Source organism: Sinocyclocheilus grahami, unplaced genomic scaffold, assembly GCF_001515645.1.
Source record: "Sinocyclocheilus grahami isolate Dianchi unplaced genomic scaffold, SAMN03320097.WGS_v1.1 scaffold1944.1, whole genome shotgun sequence".
NCBI classification, from domain to species: Eukaryota; Metazoa; Chordata; class Actinopteri; order Cypriniformes; family Cyprinidae; genus Sinocyclocheilus; species Sinocyclocheilus grahami.
This window is the reverse complement of record NW_015507123.1, coordinates 54,977-72,266: the sequence shown is the minus strand read 5'-3', so window position 1 is coordinate 72,266 and position 17,290 is coordinate 54,977. Positions and strand designations below refer to the sequence as shown.

The 17,290-nt window shown below is 36.8% G+C and overlaps 2 protein-coding genes across 2 annotated transcripts in view; both read left to right on the top strand.

Moving 5' to 3' along the window:
- The window catches only part of LOC107573445 (type II inositol 1,4,5-trisphosphate 5-phosphatase-like), a 23,937-nt gene extending 11,504 nt beyond the window's left edge, over nt 1-12,433 (top strand). The window contains exons 6-11 of the mRNA XM_016259878.1: nt 2,592-2,667; nt 8,363-8,533; nt 10,327-10,428; nt 10,523-10,637; nt 11,309-11,438; nt 12,366-12,433. Of these exons, the coding sequence (XP_016115364.1) occupies nt 2,592-2,667; nt 8,363-8,533; nt 10,327-10,428; nt 10,523-10,637; nt 11,309-11,438; nt 12,366-12,433 (662 nt within the window). The remainder of the gene's footprint in view (nt 1-2,591; nt 2,668-8,362; nt 8,534-10,326; nt 10,429-10,522; nt 10,638-11,308; nt 11,439-12,365) is intronic.
- A 3,444-nt stretch (nt 12,434-15,877) lies between these two features.
- LOC107573443 (metal regulatory transcription factor 1-like) overlaps nt 15,878-17,290 on the top strand; it is a 27,259-nt gene continuing 25,846 nt past the window's right edge. The window contains exons 1-2 of the mRNA XM_016259877.1: nt 15,878-16,043; nt 16,444-16,516. The gene's annotated coding sequence lies outside the window, so the exon portion shown is untranslated. The remainder of the gene's footprint in view (nt 16,044-16,443; nt 16,517-17,290) is intronic.

Sequence of the window (17,290 nt, the reverse complement as noted above, 5' to 3'; positions counted from 1 at the left end):
ATTTATTGATTTATTTACTGTATATTGCTGCTGCCACACAGATCTAAAATAAACAAGCGATTTATTTCCCAGCGGTTTACCTTCACAGACATAACCAACTGTTTTTGTAACTCGTGTGTGTTTTTAATGTAAACTTGTGTGAATGAGAACTTAGTTTAGTACTCGCATGCTGTGACAGCCGCTTTCTGTCCGTGTGCTTTCGGATGTGTGCTTTCAGAAAACCATATATTTGAAGTTTAAACTCGTATGGTTTAAAACGCATGATTTCAGCGCGATAAACATAGTCAGAACCAAAACAGATGTTTTTTAGCAGGCACGAGCTGTAATGGCGCAGCTCTATTCTGGAAAAGGGGGCGGGGAGCAGCAGCTCATTTGCATTTAAAGAAACAGGCCCGAAAAACAGCATGTTTCTGCTTCCACTCAAAATAGGCATTTTCAAAATGATATAATAAATGATCTGGGGAGTATTTTGAGCTGAAACTTCACAGACACATTCTGGGGACACCAGAGATTTATATTACATATTGTAAAAAGGGGCATAATATGTCTCCTTTAAGCCTCTTAAAAGTCCTCCTCCCTACTCCTAACACTTTTTGATCTTAAGAGCTCTTTTAAGGGTTAAGATGCTTTGTGAATCACTTTCATCTTTACTAGGATCTTCTTCTCTTTCATTTTAAGGGGAAACGACCAATTTTCTTAGAATTTTGTCACTAGGAGCAACTGTTTGCACTAAGAATTTTCTTGAATACGGGCCCTGGTTTTTATTTCAGATTCTGCATTGTTTATAAGTCACAAACTAAATAAGCCATTTGTGACTTTTGAGCATTTTAATTCCTTTTCTTGTTCCCATTGAAGCTCATGATGCTCTTTGTAAATTGTTCAATTCAACTTAATTTAAATCTGAAAATCCATTTTCAGTCTTTGTCAAACGTTGGACCCTAATGGATATAAATTGTAACCTAAAATCTTTAAAGAGATAGTTCACCCATAAATAAAAATTTGATGTTTATCTGCTTACCCCCAGGGCATCTAACATGTAGGTGACTTTGTTTCTTCAGTAGAACACAAACGAAGATTTTTAACTCGAACCGTTGCAGTCTGTCAGTCTTATAATGGAAGTGAATAGGAATCACGGCTTTGAGAGTCAAAAAAACATACACAAACAAAACCAAATTAAACCCTGCGGCTCGTGACGATACATTGATGTGTAAATAAACTTAGATTGCACGGTCTGTGCAAGAAACTAAACAGTATTTATATTGTTTTTTACCTCTTGATTCACTGCAATGTCCGAACTGTCCTGAGCGTGTTCTCAACAGCCGGTGCGTGACGCGTCTTCTTCTTGCTTTGCATTGACACTCCTAATTGTAGATTGTAGACATACACAAACAAAACCATTTGAGAGATAGGTGGCGGTAATGCACTTATAAGTCTGCGATCTGCCGTAGAGCAAGAAGAAGACGCGTCACGCACCGGCTGTTGAGAACACGCTCAGGACAGTTCGGACATTGCGTGAATCAGAGGTAAAAAACTATATAAATACTGTTTAGTTTCTTGCACAGACCAATCGTTTTGTGTCTTTACACATCAGTGTATCGTCACGAGCCGCAGGGTTTAATTGGGTTTTGTTTGTGCATGCTTTTTAGACTCTCAAAGCTGTGATTCCTATCCACCTCCATTATATGACTGACAGACTGCAACGGTTTGAGTTAAAAACCTCAGTTTGTGTTCTACTGAAGAAACAAAGTCCCCTACATCTTGGATGCCCTGGGGTTAAGCAGATAAACATCACATTTTCATTTATGGGTGAACTATCCCTTAAAGTGTAATTATTATAATTTTTTTATTATTTGGACTGACGTCTCCTCATTTTCCACTTCATGAGTGTCTTTTAGAAATGTTAAGCAGAGAATCCAGTCCGTTCCAAAGTCACAAAGTGAGACTTTTTCTTCAGAAATGAATGGATACTATCCAAACATCTAATCTGAATTAATCAGACAAAATGAACAGTGTCTGTTTAGTTTATTAAAGTTGCGATGTAAACATTATAAGGTCAAAATGCACAAATGAGTCTTCATCTTTCTGGCAGTGTCTTTCTTCATTAGTGTTGAAACGTGTAGCTCAGCTCTAGCATATTGCAATGTGCTGCCCACAGGCCACGATTATCCAGTCAAAGCTGAATAAAAGATTTGTTATTCAGATCTCAGCCAACTGAACTTTGTGTTAATGCAGTAACCATAGTTGCCAAACCTTTCCTTCCCCGTATGAAATCGTTTTGAGGAAGCTTATGTTTGTTTTGGTCCCGCCCTCATCCCTCTTTTCTACACCCTCATGACATCATCACTCACTGATGTACGCTGGACTACTGATTCATGTTGTCATTGTGAAACTTTGACCTGTTCAGCGGTGCTTGTTATCAGAACGAACTCAAGGAATTGGAATGCAGGAGAAGAGCTGTAGGACTCCCAGTTCCTGAAAAACTCTCCCATGAAATTATGAGATGCCTGACTTGCGTTTAAGTGCTGTTTATGAAATGCTGTAGACTAATCTGACTCAAACATTGTCCGTGAAATCTGTCTCCACCTTTACAGAAAGAGCAGACGCAGCCAACAACAGCGGACAGATGAAAGAGGATGAACGGACCAGAGGAGATGGCGTGCATGAAAGGTACATTTCCCACTTTATCAAAGTGTTGCAGACAGAATTAGCTCAGGTCATTTTTACATTGTTTTTATAAAAGCACACATACTATATGTAGTTCTAACAATTCTACTTCTCCTGGCTGTTCCTGATTTAAACCAGGGCCTGTCAGCTGTCGGCCTGTGGGCCAGATTCAGCTCGTCGGTCAGTTTTATGTGACTGCCCTATTGATTTTGGTGAAATCGCTGCTGCCGGATACCAGAAACTCAACTACGAGACTTGCATATTTTCAGCTATAGTATGTTTTCAAACCATGAATCGGAACATTCAATTGTGTCTTATTTAATGCGTGGTATTCATAGCAGCAACTTTTCAGTCATTAAAACGAGGCGAGTCACAACAGTTGAAACAGTGACATGTGCACAGCTCACGTGTTCAGTGATGTGTCATATTCTATAAAAGAGAAATAAAAACCTTGTGCTCTTTTAGCAGCATTTTAAAGGTTTTACCCGGTTTTCCTAATTTCTTAAAACTCTACGATGTTCAAATAATCACTACAGTTTTGTTTTCGAAGTAAAAGTTAGTAACAATCTGTTGCTAGTTGAAAGTGTGAGTTGTGAGTAGAGACCGAAGTTACATTTTAACCTAAAATCATAATACCTTAAAACAATACGTTAATATTGTGTTTAAAGGGGTCATGAACTGCCTTTGTTTTTTTATTTTGTATTGTTCTCTGAGGTCCACTCAATGATTTTTACATTCTGTTTTGACTCCACTCATCAGAACGCTCTGTTTGAATAGGCATGACGGATTGTCGACTCGGAAGTAACCGCCCACTGCTGGGATTGGCTAACAGTTGTGTATGTTTGACAGTCTCTACAGCCTTCATAGATGGACGCCGCTGTGATTTAGGTTAAAAATGCATAAATATCAAGTGATCTGTAATAACACAAAGCAATAGTGAGCACATAATAAAAACAGTTACTCACACTTGTGTGGTGCCACATTACTGTCAGATCTAATATATTCAGCACAGCATCGTCTTTTAGTTTCAACCTTTCTGAAAATCGAATCGTCGAATTGTGCCTTGTTTGTAAACAAATCTGCAATAAAATGAAGTGATGTGATCTTACTGGCGCCGTCTGGATCACTCTTTCCTAATGTTGAGGTCAGAAAGAAGGCAGTGCAAAGACTGTGTTTTTCCACAGGTTGGCGCTGCACAGCGTCTTGTTGTCTTCGGAGCATCTTTATCGTTTGGTTTCTACGTAGACCTGGGTTTGCCTTAGGGCTGGACGATATGGCAAAAATGTATATCACGATATATTTCTTAATTTCAGTCGATACGATATAATTCCGATATCGATATGAACACTATTTAAAAAAGCCTCGTAAAAACTGCCAAGAACGCCACAACAGATGTCTGTGCATACAAACTTATGAAAAATGAATTTGCCACGTCTCTGACACCTCATATAAAACCATGTAATATTTTAGAAAAAAAAAACCAACACAAATAAATTAATGTTCACCTTTTATTTGTATTTAGCCTTCATTCAAACAAGAAATGTGATGTGTTTTTTAATCCAAAATACAGCAAAAACAGTAACATTTTGAAATATATTTTAAAATGTCATTTATTCCTGTGATTTCAAAGCTATATTTTTAGCATAATTACTCCAGTCACATGGTCCTTCAGAAATCATTCTAATATTCTGATTTGCTGCTCAAAAATCATTTATTATGTTGAAATTTAGAATTAAATCGAATTTTTTCAGGTTTCTTTGACGAATAGAAAGTTCAGAAGAACAGAATTGATCTGAAATAGAAATCTTTTGTAACATTATAAATGTCTTTATCTTCAATTTAAATCATCAATTTAAATCATAAAACACCCGCGACAAGTTTTGATTTTAAAACGTGCAGTGCTCATGTTTATTCAATGAAGTCAAACGCCACAAATAAATCAATGTATGGGAAACACTGGTAATGTAGGCTATATCGAAATATCGGAAATGTGTTTAAAAACCATATCACCGTTATTGAAAAAATATATATCGCGATACATATTGATATTGAATTATTGTCCAGCCCTAGTTTGCCTCTCTCGTTATTTACACTGCATGCGTGAAAAGGTGGGCGGGGCTAAACAGGCAGTCATGTAGAAGCAGGCGTTGAACTTCTTCTGTGGAGGCGGAGTTTAGCCACACTATTACATCATAAAGTGGCACATTCCACAACCTGCCGTTTTGGCAGATTGGCTTCAATACAAGCTGTTTTTAAACTAACGAGAAAGTTTTGAGTTCTGGAACTAACAGGATGTTTTTATAGCACAATGAACTCTTATCTGTCAAAAGATGAAGGGAATTGTGATTTCAGTTCATGACCCTTTTAACACTACCTTTTTCTGTTCTATCTGCTTAGTTTTTATGTAATATAAAAAAAATGCTACGTGTACTGGGACTAACCGCTGCATGCGTGAAAAGGTGGGCGGGGCTAAACAGGCAGTGCTGTAGAAGCAGGCGTTGAACTTCTTCTGTGGAGGCGGAGTTTAGCCACACTATTACATCATAAAGTGGCACATTCCACAACCTGCCGTTTTGGCAGATTGGCTTCAATACAAGCTGTTTTTAAACTAACGAGAAAGTTTTGAGTTCTGGAACTAACAGGATGTTTTTATAGCACAATGAACTCTTATCTGTCAAAAGATGAAGGGAATTGTGACTAACCCGGACTTGTCGCAGCACTTTCATGCTGTTGCTCTTTTGTTGGTTTGATTGCTTCTATTGTCCTTTGGATAAAAGTGTCTGCTAAATGACTAAATGCAATGTTTACATTAATCTAGTCACTCCCAACTGTCTAATTCAGTGTAGAGAAAGACAACAATCTGTTTTTCTTTTTTTAATCTTCTACCAGTACACATCGATTCACCAATGTACAAAAGATGAAGGGAATTGTGACTAACCCGGACTTGTCGCAGCACTTTCATGCTGTTGCTCTTTTGTTGGTTTGATTGCTTCTATTGTCCTTTGGATAAAAGTGTCTGCTAAATGACTAAATGCAATGTTTACATTAATCTAGTCACTCCCAACTGTCTAATTCAGTGTAGAGAAAGACAACAATCTTTTTTTCTTTTTTTAATCTTCTACCAGTACACATCGATTCACCAATGTAAAAAAATATATATATTTTTTAATTTTACTTTTTATGTAACTTATCTACTACTCAAAGTGTGATAAAGAGTAATAAAGAAACATGCATGAATGAGAAGATAAAGAGTGGAATGTGTTTGATTTTAAACTGAGTTAATTAAAAAGTCAGTGGATAGCCGAGTAGACTCCGGTTCACTTTACAGCGAAATGTGGCAGTTCTGGCGTTTGTTTTATAATACTGAGTTGACTAAAATGGGAAGAAAAACAAACAAAATTTCAAGGTTTGCAGTTAATTCAGTGGCACTTTTATTTTTTCAAGACCTTTTAAACTGTCCACCGCAGCCAAATAAGAAAAGTAACATAAAACAGCAAGCTAGAATGAAATCTATGCATAAATTGAATCGGAATTTGATCAAACTGTGACTCCAAGAATCGATTTGAATCAATTAGATTCCCAACCTTATTTCTTTGAAATGATGCCTTCGAAAGAAGTCTCTCCTGCTCTCCAAAGCTGCATTTATTTGATCAAAAATACAGTAAAACAGTAATATTGTGAAAAATTATTACAATTTAAAATAACTGTTTTCTGTAAGGAATAATTGACTCCGGGCCGTTGAATTATTAGAAAAATATTGCATTATTTTTCTAATAATTCAACGGCCCGGAGTCAATTATTCCGCTTATACTACAGTTACCACACCTCAAGACATCGATGTCTGATATGATATATTATTTGATATATTTATGATATGATATATTTAAAGGGATTCGTCCAGTTTTTGTACTTAAATCGCTACTGTGAGTAGGATTATTTCTTCCGCATCTCATCCAACGCCTCTTTTGCTAGTTCCAAAATGTCATTTTAAAGCTGGTAATGGAGGCTTGAGCCGTTGATAGCATTCTAATGCAGTTATTAATGAAGTTATTAGAAACAGAGCGAGAGAGACCGAGACACACAGAGAAAGAGAGAGAGAGAGAACTTGTGTGAATTAGGCTACCTCTGTGCGTCCCTCAACAGTGTTCTGCAGCAGCGTCTCTAAACAGCACTGTTATTACCTCGCTAGTGAGAAATGTCATGTGTAGCCTTTAAGTTGCTACACTATATAGGCTAACTGATCAAATCGTCAGGGCAGCGCTGACAACACCTTTTTGTGCAAACTGCGTGACCGTAGTGTGCGTGTGCGAGCACGTGTGATTGCAGTAATTACTGTGTGCTGTATAGGTACTGTATGCTAATTACCATTATTACAGTTAACTATGCGAACTGATATAGAACTGTAATGCGGTCAAGAGAGCTGCCTGGAACTACGTTCGTCGTGCGTTTCCCTGAAAATAGTTGCACACCCCAGAACGTTCGTCAGCCAATCAGATTCAAGCATTCTACGGCCCCGTAGTATAAATTGTAATATATTATAAAATGTCATTTATTGCTGTGCCAGTCTTCAGTGTCACATAATCCTTCAGAATTCATTCTAAGGCTACGTCCACACGAAGCCAGAGCTTTCCCTATCCAATATTTTTTTCCCCCTTGTCTCAAGAAATATCGGCGTCCACACGAAACCGACACAAAACGATGTAGTATGCATGCTAGACCAGCATGTGGCGCTGTAATTCTGCCATAGAGATACACTAAAAACGGAGAAGAAGACTTGGACTATGCGCATAAACATTGCGTGCGGTATACAAACGAACATGGAACAATATATTTAATAATCTGTGTTAATGTTAGTTAATAAAAAGACAATCGTTCAGTGTTTGTTCAGTGTTTTTGTTGCTGTTACGTGACGTAGCGGTGTCTGACTAGCGGCGAGACGTGGGCTGATGACGTAATCGTTTCAGAAAATATACGGATTCGCTGTCCACACGAAAACGCAAGGGTGGCGTTTTCAGATTTATCCACTGTGAGCAGTGTTGCCAATTTAGCTAATTTGTAGCTATATTTAGCGACTTCCCCGCCCCTTTTGAGAATTTTTTCAAAAGTTTAGGGACAAATATAGCAACTGCTTGGACAAACAAGTTCTCATCTTGCCCACTGATCTACGTTCATCTTTATATAGATCAGTGAATTTTCCGTTGTGATGTCATCTAGTGACATTTAGCTACCAGTTTTAGCTACTTTCAATTGAAAGCAGTTGGCAACACTGACTCTGAGACCCGGTTTAAAAACATATCGGTTTCACACTCCCAAAACGCTGGATCCGTGTGGACGAAACGCCTATACGATACAAAATGTATGCGTATACAGCTAAACGCGTCTCCGTATGGACGGGGCCTAATATGCTGATTTGTTGCTCAAGAAACATTCCTGATTATTATCAGTGTTAAAAATAGTTTGGCTTCTTCATATTTTTGTGGAAACCATAATAAAAAAAAAAAATTCAGGATTGTTTGATGAATAGACTTCTCAAAAGGAAAGCATTATTTGATACAGAAATCTTTTGTAACATTATAAATGTCTTTACTGACACTTTTGATCAATTTAATGCATCCTAACTGAATAAAAGTATTAGTATTTCTGATACTATTTCTGTCAAAATATTCTGTCATAAAGCAGTTTGTTGATTTTGTTTCAGTCAGGAGAGAGTGAAGAGTGAGGTGAGAGATGACCTGATCCGAAACTCCCAGCCCATCCTGTCAAATAAATCCCAGATGCTCGGCATGCCCCAGTACGGCCTGCGGGATAACCTCATCAAATGTGAGCTCCTCAAGAACGAGGATGCCTACACCTACATCAAGAACTACAGGTGTGGTTAGGTGCCAGTCGTCATGCTTGATGTTAACATTTGCCTGTTATGTCATACGCTTATTTTAACATTGCATCTGCTGCTTTTCAGAGGCCCTCATGGCCTACATTTCACAATATGTAAACAGAAATGTTATTTTCTGAGACATTAAAGTGACATATTGTTAATAAGAGCCCTGCATTTCAGGGCTTCGAGACAATTTTCACGTCGCAGCTCACAGGCAACGGGCCTGTTTTAGGCTTCTCCTTCTTTTTATATTTTAGACATCCATCAAATAAGCACATTTCATACGGATTACATAATCAGAGAGTATTTGTTTTCAATTTGAATGGGGTCATTTTAAAGTAGTCTTTTCGAGCTTTCTATAGATATAGTTCTCATTTCTGTGAAGCAAGTAGCCTAGATGCTGTGTTTCGGTTCATTTTTGTGCTGTGCTCCAGTTCACAGAGACTGAGACAGCAGAAAGCACATCCTGTTTGTTGTCTTTGTTACAAAAGCACAATGTTTTGTTGTTGTTGTGAGAGCACACAAATAAAAGTAGACCCTTTACAGTTTCAAATGATGGATTACTCTTATCTGTAAGAGCAAAAATTTTGTATTTGATGTTGTTTCCACTGTTATCCGTAAAAAATAAATGCAAGTGATCACGCAGGTGACTCAAAGTCATGAAGCACGCTTTAGCTTGGATATGCGTCTAACAGTGCAGGTTTATTTAGGTTAAATGTTTAAACCAACATTGTGATATGCTTGCAGTTTTATATATATATATATATATATATATATATGGATTTTATTGTAGGCAAGTCAAATGTTGATTTGAGAAGGCTAAATTTATCAAACATGTGGTCAACTCACTGTCACTCACTGCGTCGAATTGTGCCTTATTTGTATATGAATCCACTGTAAAATTAAGTTAACAAAGACCAAATTCTTACTGCCGCCGTCTGGATCTTCATTAAAAATAAAGTAAATCCACTCTTTCCTAATGTTGGGATCAGAAGGAAGGCGATGCAAAGACTGTGTTTTTCCACAGGTTGGCACTTCACAGCGTCTTGTCTTCGGAGCATCTTTATCGTTTGGTTTCTGTGTAGACCTGGGTTTGCCTCTCGTTATTTACACTGCATGTGTGATTCGGTGGGCGGGGCTAAACAGGCAGGCGTTGAACTTCTTCTGTGGAGGCGGAGTTTAGCCACACTATTACATCATAAAGTGGCACATTCCACAACCTGCCGTTTTGGCAGATTGGCTTCAATACAAGCTGTTTTTAAACTAACGAGAAAGTTTTGAGTTCTGGAACTAACAGGATGTTTTTATAGCACAATGAACTCTTATCTTTGTATTTCAGTTCATGACCTATTTAACATGTCTTTGCTGAATAGGACAGTAAATGTAATGTTTGCCCTTCCAAAATATCTTACTGATGTAAATTTGTAAATTTCAGTTCAATGCATTTTTTTGAAGTTGGTGATGATCATCCTTGAGTGGACATTTGCAGTACTGTGTCAGCAGTGCCCCCTTTTGGATGGAAACCTGTCCTACAGCTGCACATGCATGGACATTATTTCTACAAAAATAGTGATGCTGTTTGCAGTCTTAAGCATAGTCATTTTAAAACAGAACTGTATTAAATCCAGACTCAGCCATAATTAAACAGACTCCTGTGTTGGAATGGCTTTTATTGACTAATGCAGTACAGTAGTTCTCTAGGTTTCAGTATGTGAGATGTTTCTTAATTGATTCTGGCAGCTTCTCTCTTTGGCTTGTGTTGTGACATCATGTGAATCACTCAACAGCTTTTTCTTGGGCACCTACAATGTGAATGGCAAGAATCCAAAGGAAAGTCTCAGTCCATGGCTGGCATCCACCACCACTCCTCCAGACTTTTACCTTGTGGCGTAAGAGTTCACATTATTATATTTATATTAATGTAAACGGCAATGAAGATGGACAGATCAGTGATTCTGATTCCCTGCTGTTTTCCATCTGTAGTTTCCAAGAGCTGGATCTCAGTAAAGAGGCGTTTCTCTTCAATGACACTCCTAAAGAACCCGAGTGGATGTTAGCTGTCTACAAGGGCCTCCATCCAGATGCCAAGTATGCTTTTGTAAGGACTTCCTCTGCCCTCTCACACCTGAGCTAGTGTGCACTAATGCATTATTAGAATATGCTGCTGATGGATGGATTATAATTAATTACAAACTACTTATTAGTCAAGCTGTCAGTAAATTAACCATTAAGGTGAGTAAAATACTAATAGAGATCACCATATTTCCCCAGTTGATTGATTACATTAGGAGTGTAGGACATGTGATGTTTAAATATGCAAATGAGGCATTGTCTGATTAAATATGCATTATTTTGTATACATTTCCAGAGCAGAAAACTGAACATTGGGTAAAGCCATGATCAAAGTTCTTGTTTCATTTTGTTGACATGTTAAGGTTTTGGAAATCTCTTTTTATCACTCCATAAGTCAGAAAGTACTGTCGACAACTAAAATAAAAATCATTTTCACCATGTTTTTAGGAATAAAATGTTGCATACAATCAGGCAAATAATATATGAATACCCCTCTGTAAAAACCTTCAGAATATTCAGAATATAATTTTCTAACCTCCTTGTTTGTTGACTCTGTGTTGTTTTTTTTCCATGTATTAAGAGAAAAAAGTATGAAGTCAAGAAAGAGTTTTGACATAGCCCTAAAGTATTGTCATTTCTGTCATTTCCTCAAGCCTTCCTGATCAGTGTGTGAGCATTGTCGTCTGTGTTTTGCAGGTGAAGCTGGTGCGGTTGGTGGGCATCATGCTGTTGTTCTATGTGAAGGCGGAGCATGCGGCACACATCTCTGAGGTGGAGGTTGAGAGCGTCGGCACAGGTGTCATGGGACGGATGGTGAGTGACGTCTGTTTTTATGAAAACAGTTATTCAGGACTCTACAGTGCCAGGGCTTGCAAAATTTCAAAATCGCTGGTAGCCCTTCGGGCAGGCATTCTTCAGATTTTGGTAGCCCAAAATGAATTTAAGTTATTAAATTAGCATGATTAAAAACGTCAGTGATCGCTTTTTTTTCTTCAAATAACAAGTCAAGAGAGTAGGGGTGCAACAGATCACAAAACTCACGGCTTGCATCATAAAAAATATGGTTCTTTATTATTTAAATAACAGAATACTTCTTTGACACCACAGCAAAAACTAGTAGCATTTAGGGATGTAACGATTCACTCAACTCACGATGCGATTCATGATACTGATTTCACAATACAATTTTCTCACAATTTTTCTTTTTAACAAAATGAGATTTAAGACAAATTATAAATGAAAAGGTGTCCTTTTATTATTTCTCCAACAAAATGCTGCACATTTCCTTGTGAAATTGAAATATGTCAAATAATAAAACTAACTTGAAATTTCAAAACAAATCCCAAATCAAATAATTAAATAAAACAAATAAAAAATGAATCTCTTCCTATAAACAAACTAATGCTTTGGCTGTGCTTTTTCCGTTTAAAATCAGAGGCAACCACTGCATTTTAATCACGATCCAAACAAAGATGCTAAATACATGTTATTTAGATTGCAATTAGATTGTATAATTTGAAGCAAAAACAGAATGGTTTGATTTGAGCTTTGTGAATGAGATGCAAATGTCACTCTCTGACAGCAGGTGGCGCTTATAGAACAGCAGGTGTTTATAGGCTACTGCCCCTTTAAGACCGAATGCACGTATCCAATATAATGATGCACTTGAGATTTCTTTCTCCACTGTTTACGTTCACTTAAGATATTACCGACTGTGTTTACGAGAATATTTTGTGTGTATGTGTTCATTCAGATGCAAGGATACGCGAAAGAAGAATCAATTCTGTGTACGCACATTGTCTGAAACGCGGCTCTCTGTGAATGATCTCTCTGTTTGAATGAGTGCGCGCAGCTCCGAATGCGCGTGAATGGTTTAAAACACTGACTTCTTTGACACCACAGCAAAAACTAGTAGCATTTAGGGATGTAACGATTCACTCAACTCACGATGTGATTCATGATACTGATTTCACAATACAATTTTCTCACAATTTTTCTTTTTAACAAAATGAGATTTAAGACAAATTATAAATGAAAAGGTGTCCTTTTATTATTTCTCCAACAAAATGCTGCACATTTCCTTGTGAAATTGAAATATGTCAAATAATAAAACTAACTTGAAATTTCAAAACAAATCCCAAATCAAATAATTAAATAAAACAAATAAAAAATGAATCTCTTCCTATAAACAAACTAATGCTTTGGCTGTGCTTTTTCCGTTTAAAATCAGAGGCAACCACTGCATTTTAATCACGATCCAAACAAAGATGCTAAATACATGTTATTTAGATTGCAATTAGATTGTATAATTTGAAGCAAAAACAGAATGGTTTGATTTGAGCTTTGTGAATGAGATGCAAATGTCACTCTCTGACAGCAGGTGGCGCTTATAGAACAGCAGGTGTTTATAGGCTACTGCCCCTTTAAGACCGAATGCACGTATCCAATATAATGATGCACTTGAGATTTCTTTCTCCACTGTTTACGTTCACTTAAGATATTACCGACTGTGTTTACGAGAATATTTTGTGTGTATGTTCATTCAGATGCAAGGATACGTGAAAGAAGAATCAATTCTGTGTACGCACATTGTCTGAAACGCGGCTCTCTGTGAATGATCTCTCTGTTTGAATGAGTGCGCGCAGCTCCGAATGCGCGTGAATGGTTTAAAACACTGGAATGTTTAAATCGGCAAGACTTAGAAACACGTTCAAACGATCAACTACGATCCGTTTATTCCAGGTTTCAGAATTATGTCGATATACTTTGTAGTTGCCATTTAATTCAAAGCATTTTAAACCGATATTGAAGCTAATTTGTTTTATTACAAAGCAAATGAGAGTTTTTATTGGAAAGATAATGGTTATTTAATTAAATATATTTGTATTTTGATGTTTGTAAATAAAAAAACAGTTGTTCTTTTATATTAAATCTCAACAATTATAACAATCTCAGTGTTTGTCTTTTCCTTTTGTTTCTTCTAAATAATTGCTCATGTTATTTAGTCGCTAAATCATTTAGAGAATGTCATTTAAATATTGAGGTATTAATCCATTATATATCTGTCTTTTTATTTTCGTGCTCATTTTCAAGATTTTTTTTTACACCAACCTAAATAAAGTATTAAAATAATAACTGGTTTAAAGACGATGTACATATGTTGGTAAACACAGCGTTTATTCCTCAAAACCATTACAAGTATTTCACGGTGATTCCAATATTGAGCATTTATTTTGTTGATAACATCATTTGTATTGAATATATATTAATCTCTGTTAATATTAGTTAATAGAAGTACAAATTCGCATTGTTAGCTCGGGTCCATTAAATAATATTAACAAAACAACTATTGATTTTAATAATGAATTAGTAAATGTTGGAATTAACATCAACAAATGCTTTCTACGTTTTTTCATTGCTAGTTCATAACTAATGTAGTTATCTAATGCTAATAAACAGAATTTGATTGTAAAGTGTTAATACTAGTAAATAAACAATTTTGATCATATGTTAATTTGGTCAAACTTTACAATAAGGTCCATTTGTGATGTGGTTATCTTTAAACATCCCAGTCTTTGTCTGTTGAGTGATGATGCTGAGCTCAATCTGAATGTTTGCCAGCGAAGGATCCTCCACACTGCTCTAACTGCGGCCAGAAAGATCATTTTTCAAATCTGGCACGAACCCACATTCCCAGCATTTAAAATGTGGCTTATAGAACTCAAAAATATTGCATTGTTAGAATGCACAACAGCGAGAATTAATAAATCCCAACCAAACACACTTAAGGCATGGGCAGAATTTATTAGGACAATCTCCCGTATAATATCTCATTAGAGCAGCTGTACCGCTTGCTCTATAAGTCCAGGAAGAAGGAGCAATTGGAATCTTAGATCCGTGCTGGTGCTATCTGCTCAGCCTCCCTCCCCCCTCCTTCTCCCCATTTGATTTATTTTTACCTATTTATTATTATTTATTTATTAGTGCTATTCATTATTTTTTTTATACATGCAAGCCCTGGTTTTGTATATAGTTAAGTTGTGTCACACGTGTTGACCATGTTCTATTCTGCAATAATAATAAAAAATAAGGTCAATTTGTTAATGCATGATAATTTGCTAACTAAGCAATATATTTTTACAGCATTTATTAATGTTAGTTAATAAAAACGCAATTGTTCATGTTAGTTCACAATGATTTTGAAAATGTATTCGTAAATGTAAAAATCAACATGAATAAATGCTACAGAAGTCTTGTTCATTATGTTGATTAATGCAGATAATGTTAATGAGACGTGCACTGCAGTCAAACGCTTATTAACAGAAAGATTTTTAATGTTTTTAAAGAAGTCTCTTCTGCTCACCAAGCCTGCATTTATTTGATCCGAAATACAGCAAAAGCTGTAATATTGTGAAATATTTTTACTATTTAAAATAACTGCTTTCTATGTGAATATATTGTAAAATGTGATTTCAAAGCTGAATTTTTTATCATCATTACTCCAGTCACACGATCCTCCAGAAATCACTCTAATATGCTGATTTGCAGCTAAAAAAAACATTTATTATTATTAATAATCATTCCTGTGATGCACAGCTGAATTTCCAGCATCATTCCTCCAGTCTTCAGTGTCACATGATCTTCAGAAATCAGTATAATATGCTGATATACATTTATTATTATTAAAAATAATAATTAAAATTATTCATATTAATATTTTAGTTTTTTTTCAGCATTCTTTGATGAATAGAAAGAGCCAAAGATCAGCATTGATCTGAAATAAAAAGCTTTTGTAACATTATGCACTACACCATTCAAAAGATTATTAATAATAATAAATGTTTTTTTTAGCTGCAAATCAGCATATTAGAGTGATTTCTGGAGGATCGTGTGACTGGAGTAATGATGATAAAAAATTCAGCTTTGAAATCACATTTTACAATATATTCACATAGAAAGCAGTTATTTTAAATAGTAAAAATATTTCACAATATTACAGCTTTTGCTGTATTTCGGATCAAATAAATGCAGGCTTGGTGAGCAGAAGAAAAAACATTAAAAATCTCACTGTTCAAAAAATGTTGACTGGTAGTGTTGTAAAGTGTTACCGTTAACCCAGTACAATTAACTGAGGCTAAACATGACAATAAAGGTGACTTTGATATTTTCGGAATAAGTGTCTGCTGCTTGTTTACTAGTGGGCCGTTCAGCTGACAGCAGATGTTGTGCTGTGAGGAATCTGTCGGTGCTGTGGTGCTCCAGAGGAGAAGCTGCTGCAGTGAAGCCAAGCGCTCTGGCTGTGAACACTGAGCTGAACGGATCTGGAGTCTGCGCGCGCTCTGCTGCTGTTCATGATGGTGCCGCTGGGGAGGAAAGCAGACAGGACCCGATACACAACATTACAGAGGCCTCGAGCGTCTTTATAACACGGGTAAATACATCTAATCATTTGAATCCGCTTGATTTTGCGATGTAAGAGCGTGTCGGTGTCGTGCAGGTGTTTTAATGGCTTGTCTCAGTTTCAGTAGAGTTCCTGTTCAATGCTAACGGGTTGAATCTGTTAGCACACATCCACCCTGTATGCTTAAACCATCACTTATTCACCGTGTCCAAAGTATTTTACACCTTAACCGGTTAAAGCGACAAATTAACTGCGCTTGTGTCTATAACGACATGATCTATAAACTAGTGTTAATGGCGTGCTAACGCCTGTCATTGATGTGAATGAAGACCCTGCTAGCACATTAGCCTGTTAGCTTCTCTGTGCATTCTTAATAAAGCACGACCGTTTTAAGTGATTATATGAAATATGTGTTGCTTAATTATTTCAGTGCTTTTGTCTTCGGGATATTATTAATGTTGACCGGACAGAAGCAGATGAACGACTGGAGCTTCAATACACAGGTGAGCTAAACGGTTAGCAGTACTGACAAGCCCGTTTGTTTCTATAAGAATATTTCCAGTTTAAGCTGAATATGAGACCTTTATGAGTGGATGTCATTAAGGACTGCATGTTTCAAGGTCTCGGGCTTTCTCTGTGTGTGTTCAAATTGCTAGAAGTGAATGTTTTCGTGTCTGACTTGTGGCTGTCATCAATGTCAAAGTGAACATGGAAACTTCTAGAAAGTGTCCAGAATGACTGAAGCTTCGGGAGTGATATAAACTCACCTGCTTTAAAGGCTCATTGTGTAATATTATGAGGGGTTTTTTTGTTGTCACAGTATGTCCATCGCTTTGAGACATTAATGTCCTCTTTGTAGCTGTATATACCCTGTTGAAAAAACCAGCGTATGCTGGTTAGGTATGCTTTGACGCTGGGATGCTGGTTTATGCTGGTCATGTGCTGGCAAAGGATAAACATAAACCAGCAAACGGGCCAGCATAAACCAGCAAAGGACCAGTTTAAACCAGCAAAGGACCAGTTTAAACCAGCAAAGGACCAGTTTAAACCAGCAAAGGACCAGTTTAAACCAGCAAAGGACCAGTTTAAACCAGCAAAGGACCAGTTTAAACCAGCAAAGGACCAGTTTAAACCAGCAAAGGACCAGTTTAAACCAGCAAAGGACCAGTTTAAACCAGCAAAGGACCAGTTTAAACCAGCAAAGGACCAGCTTAAACCAGCGAAAGGACCAGCATAAACCAGCAAAAGACCAGCGTAAACCAGCAAAAGGACCAGCT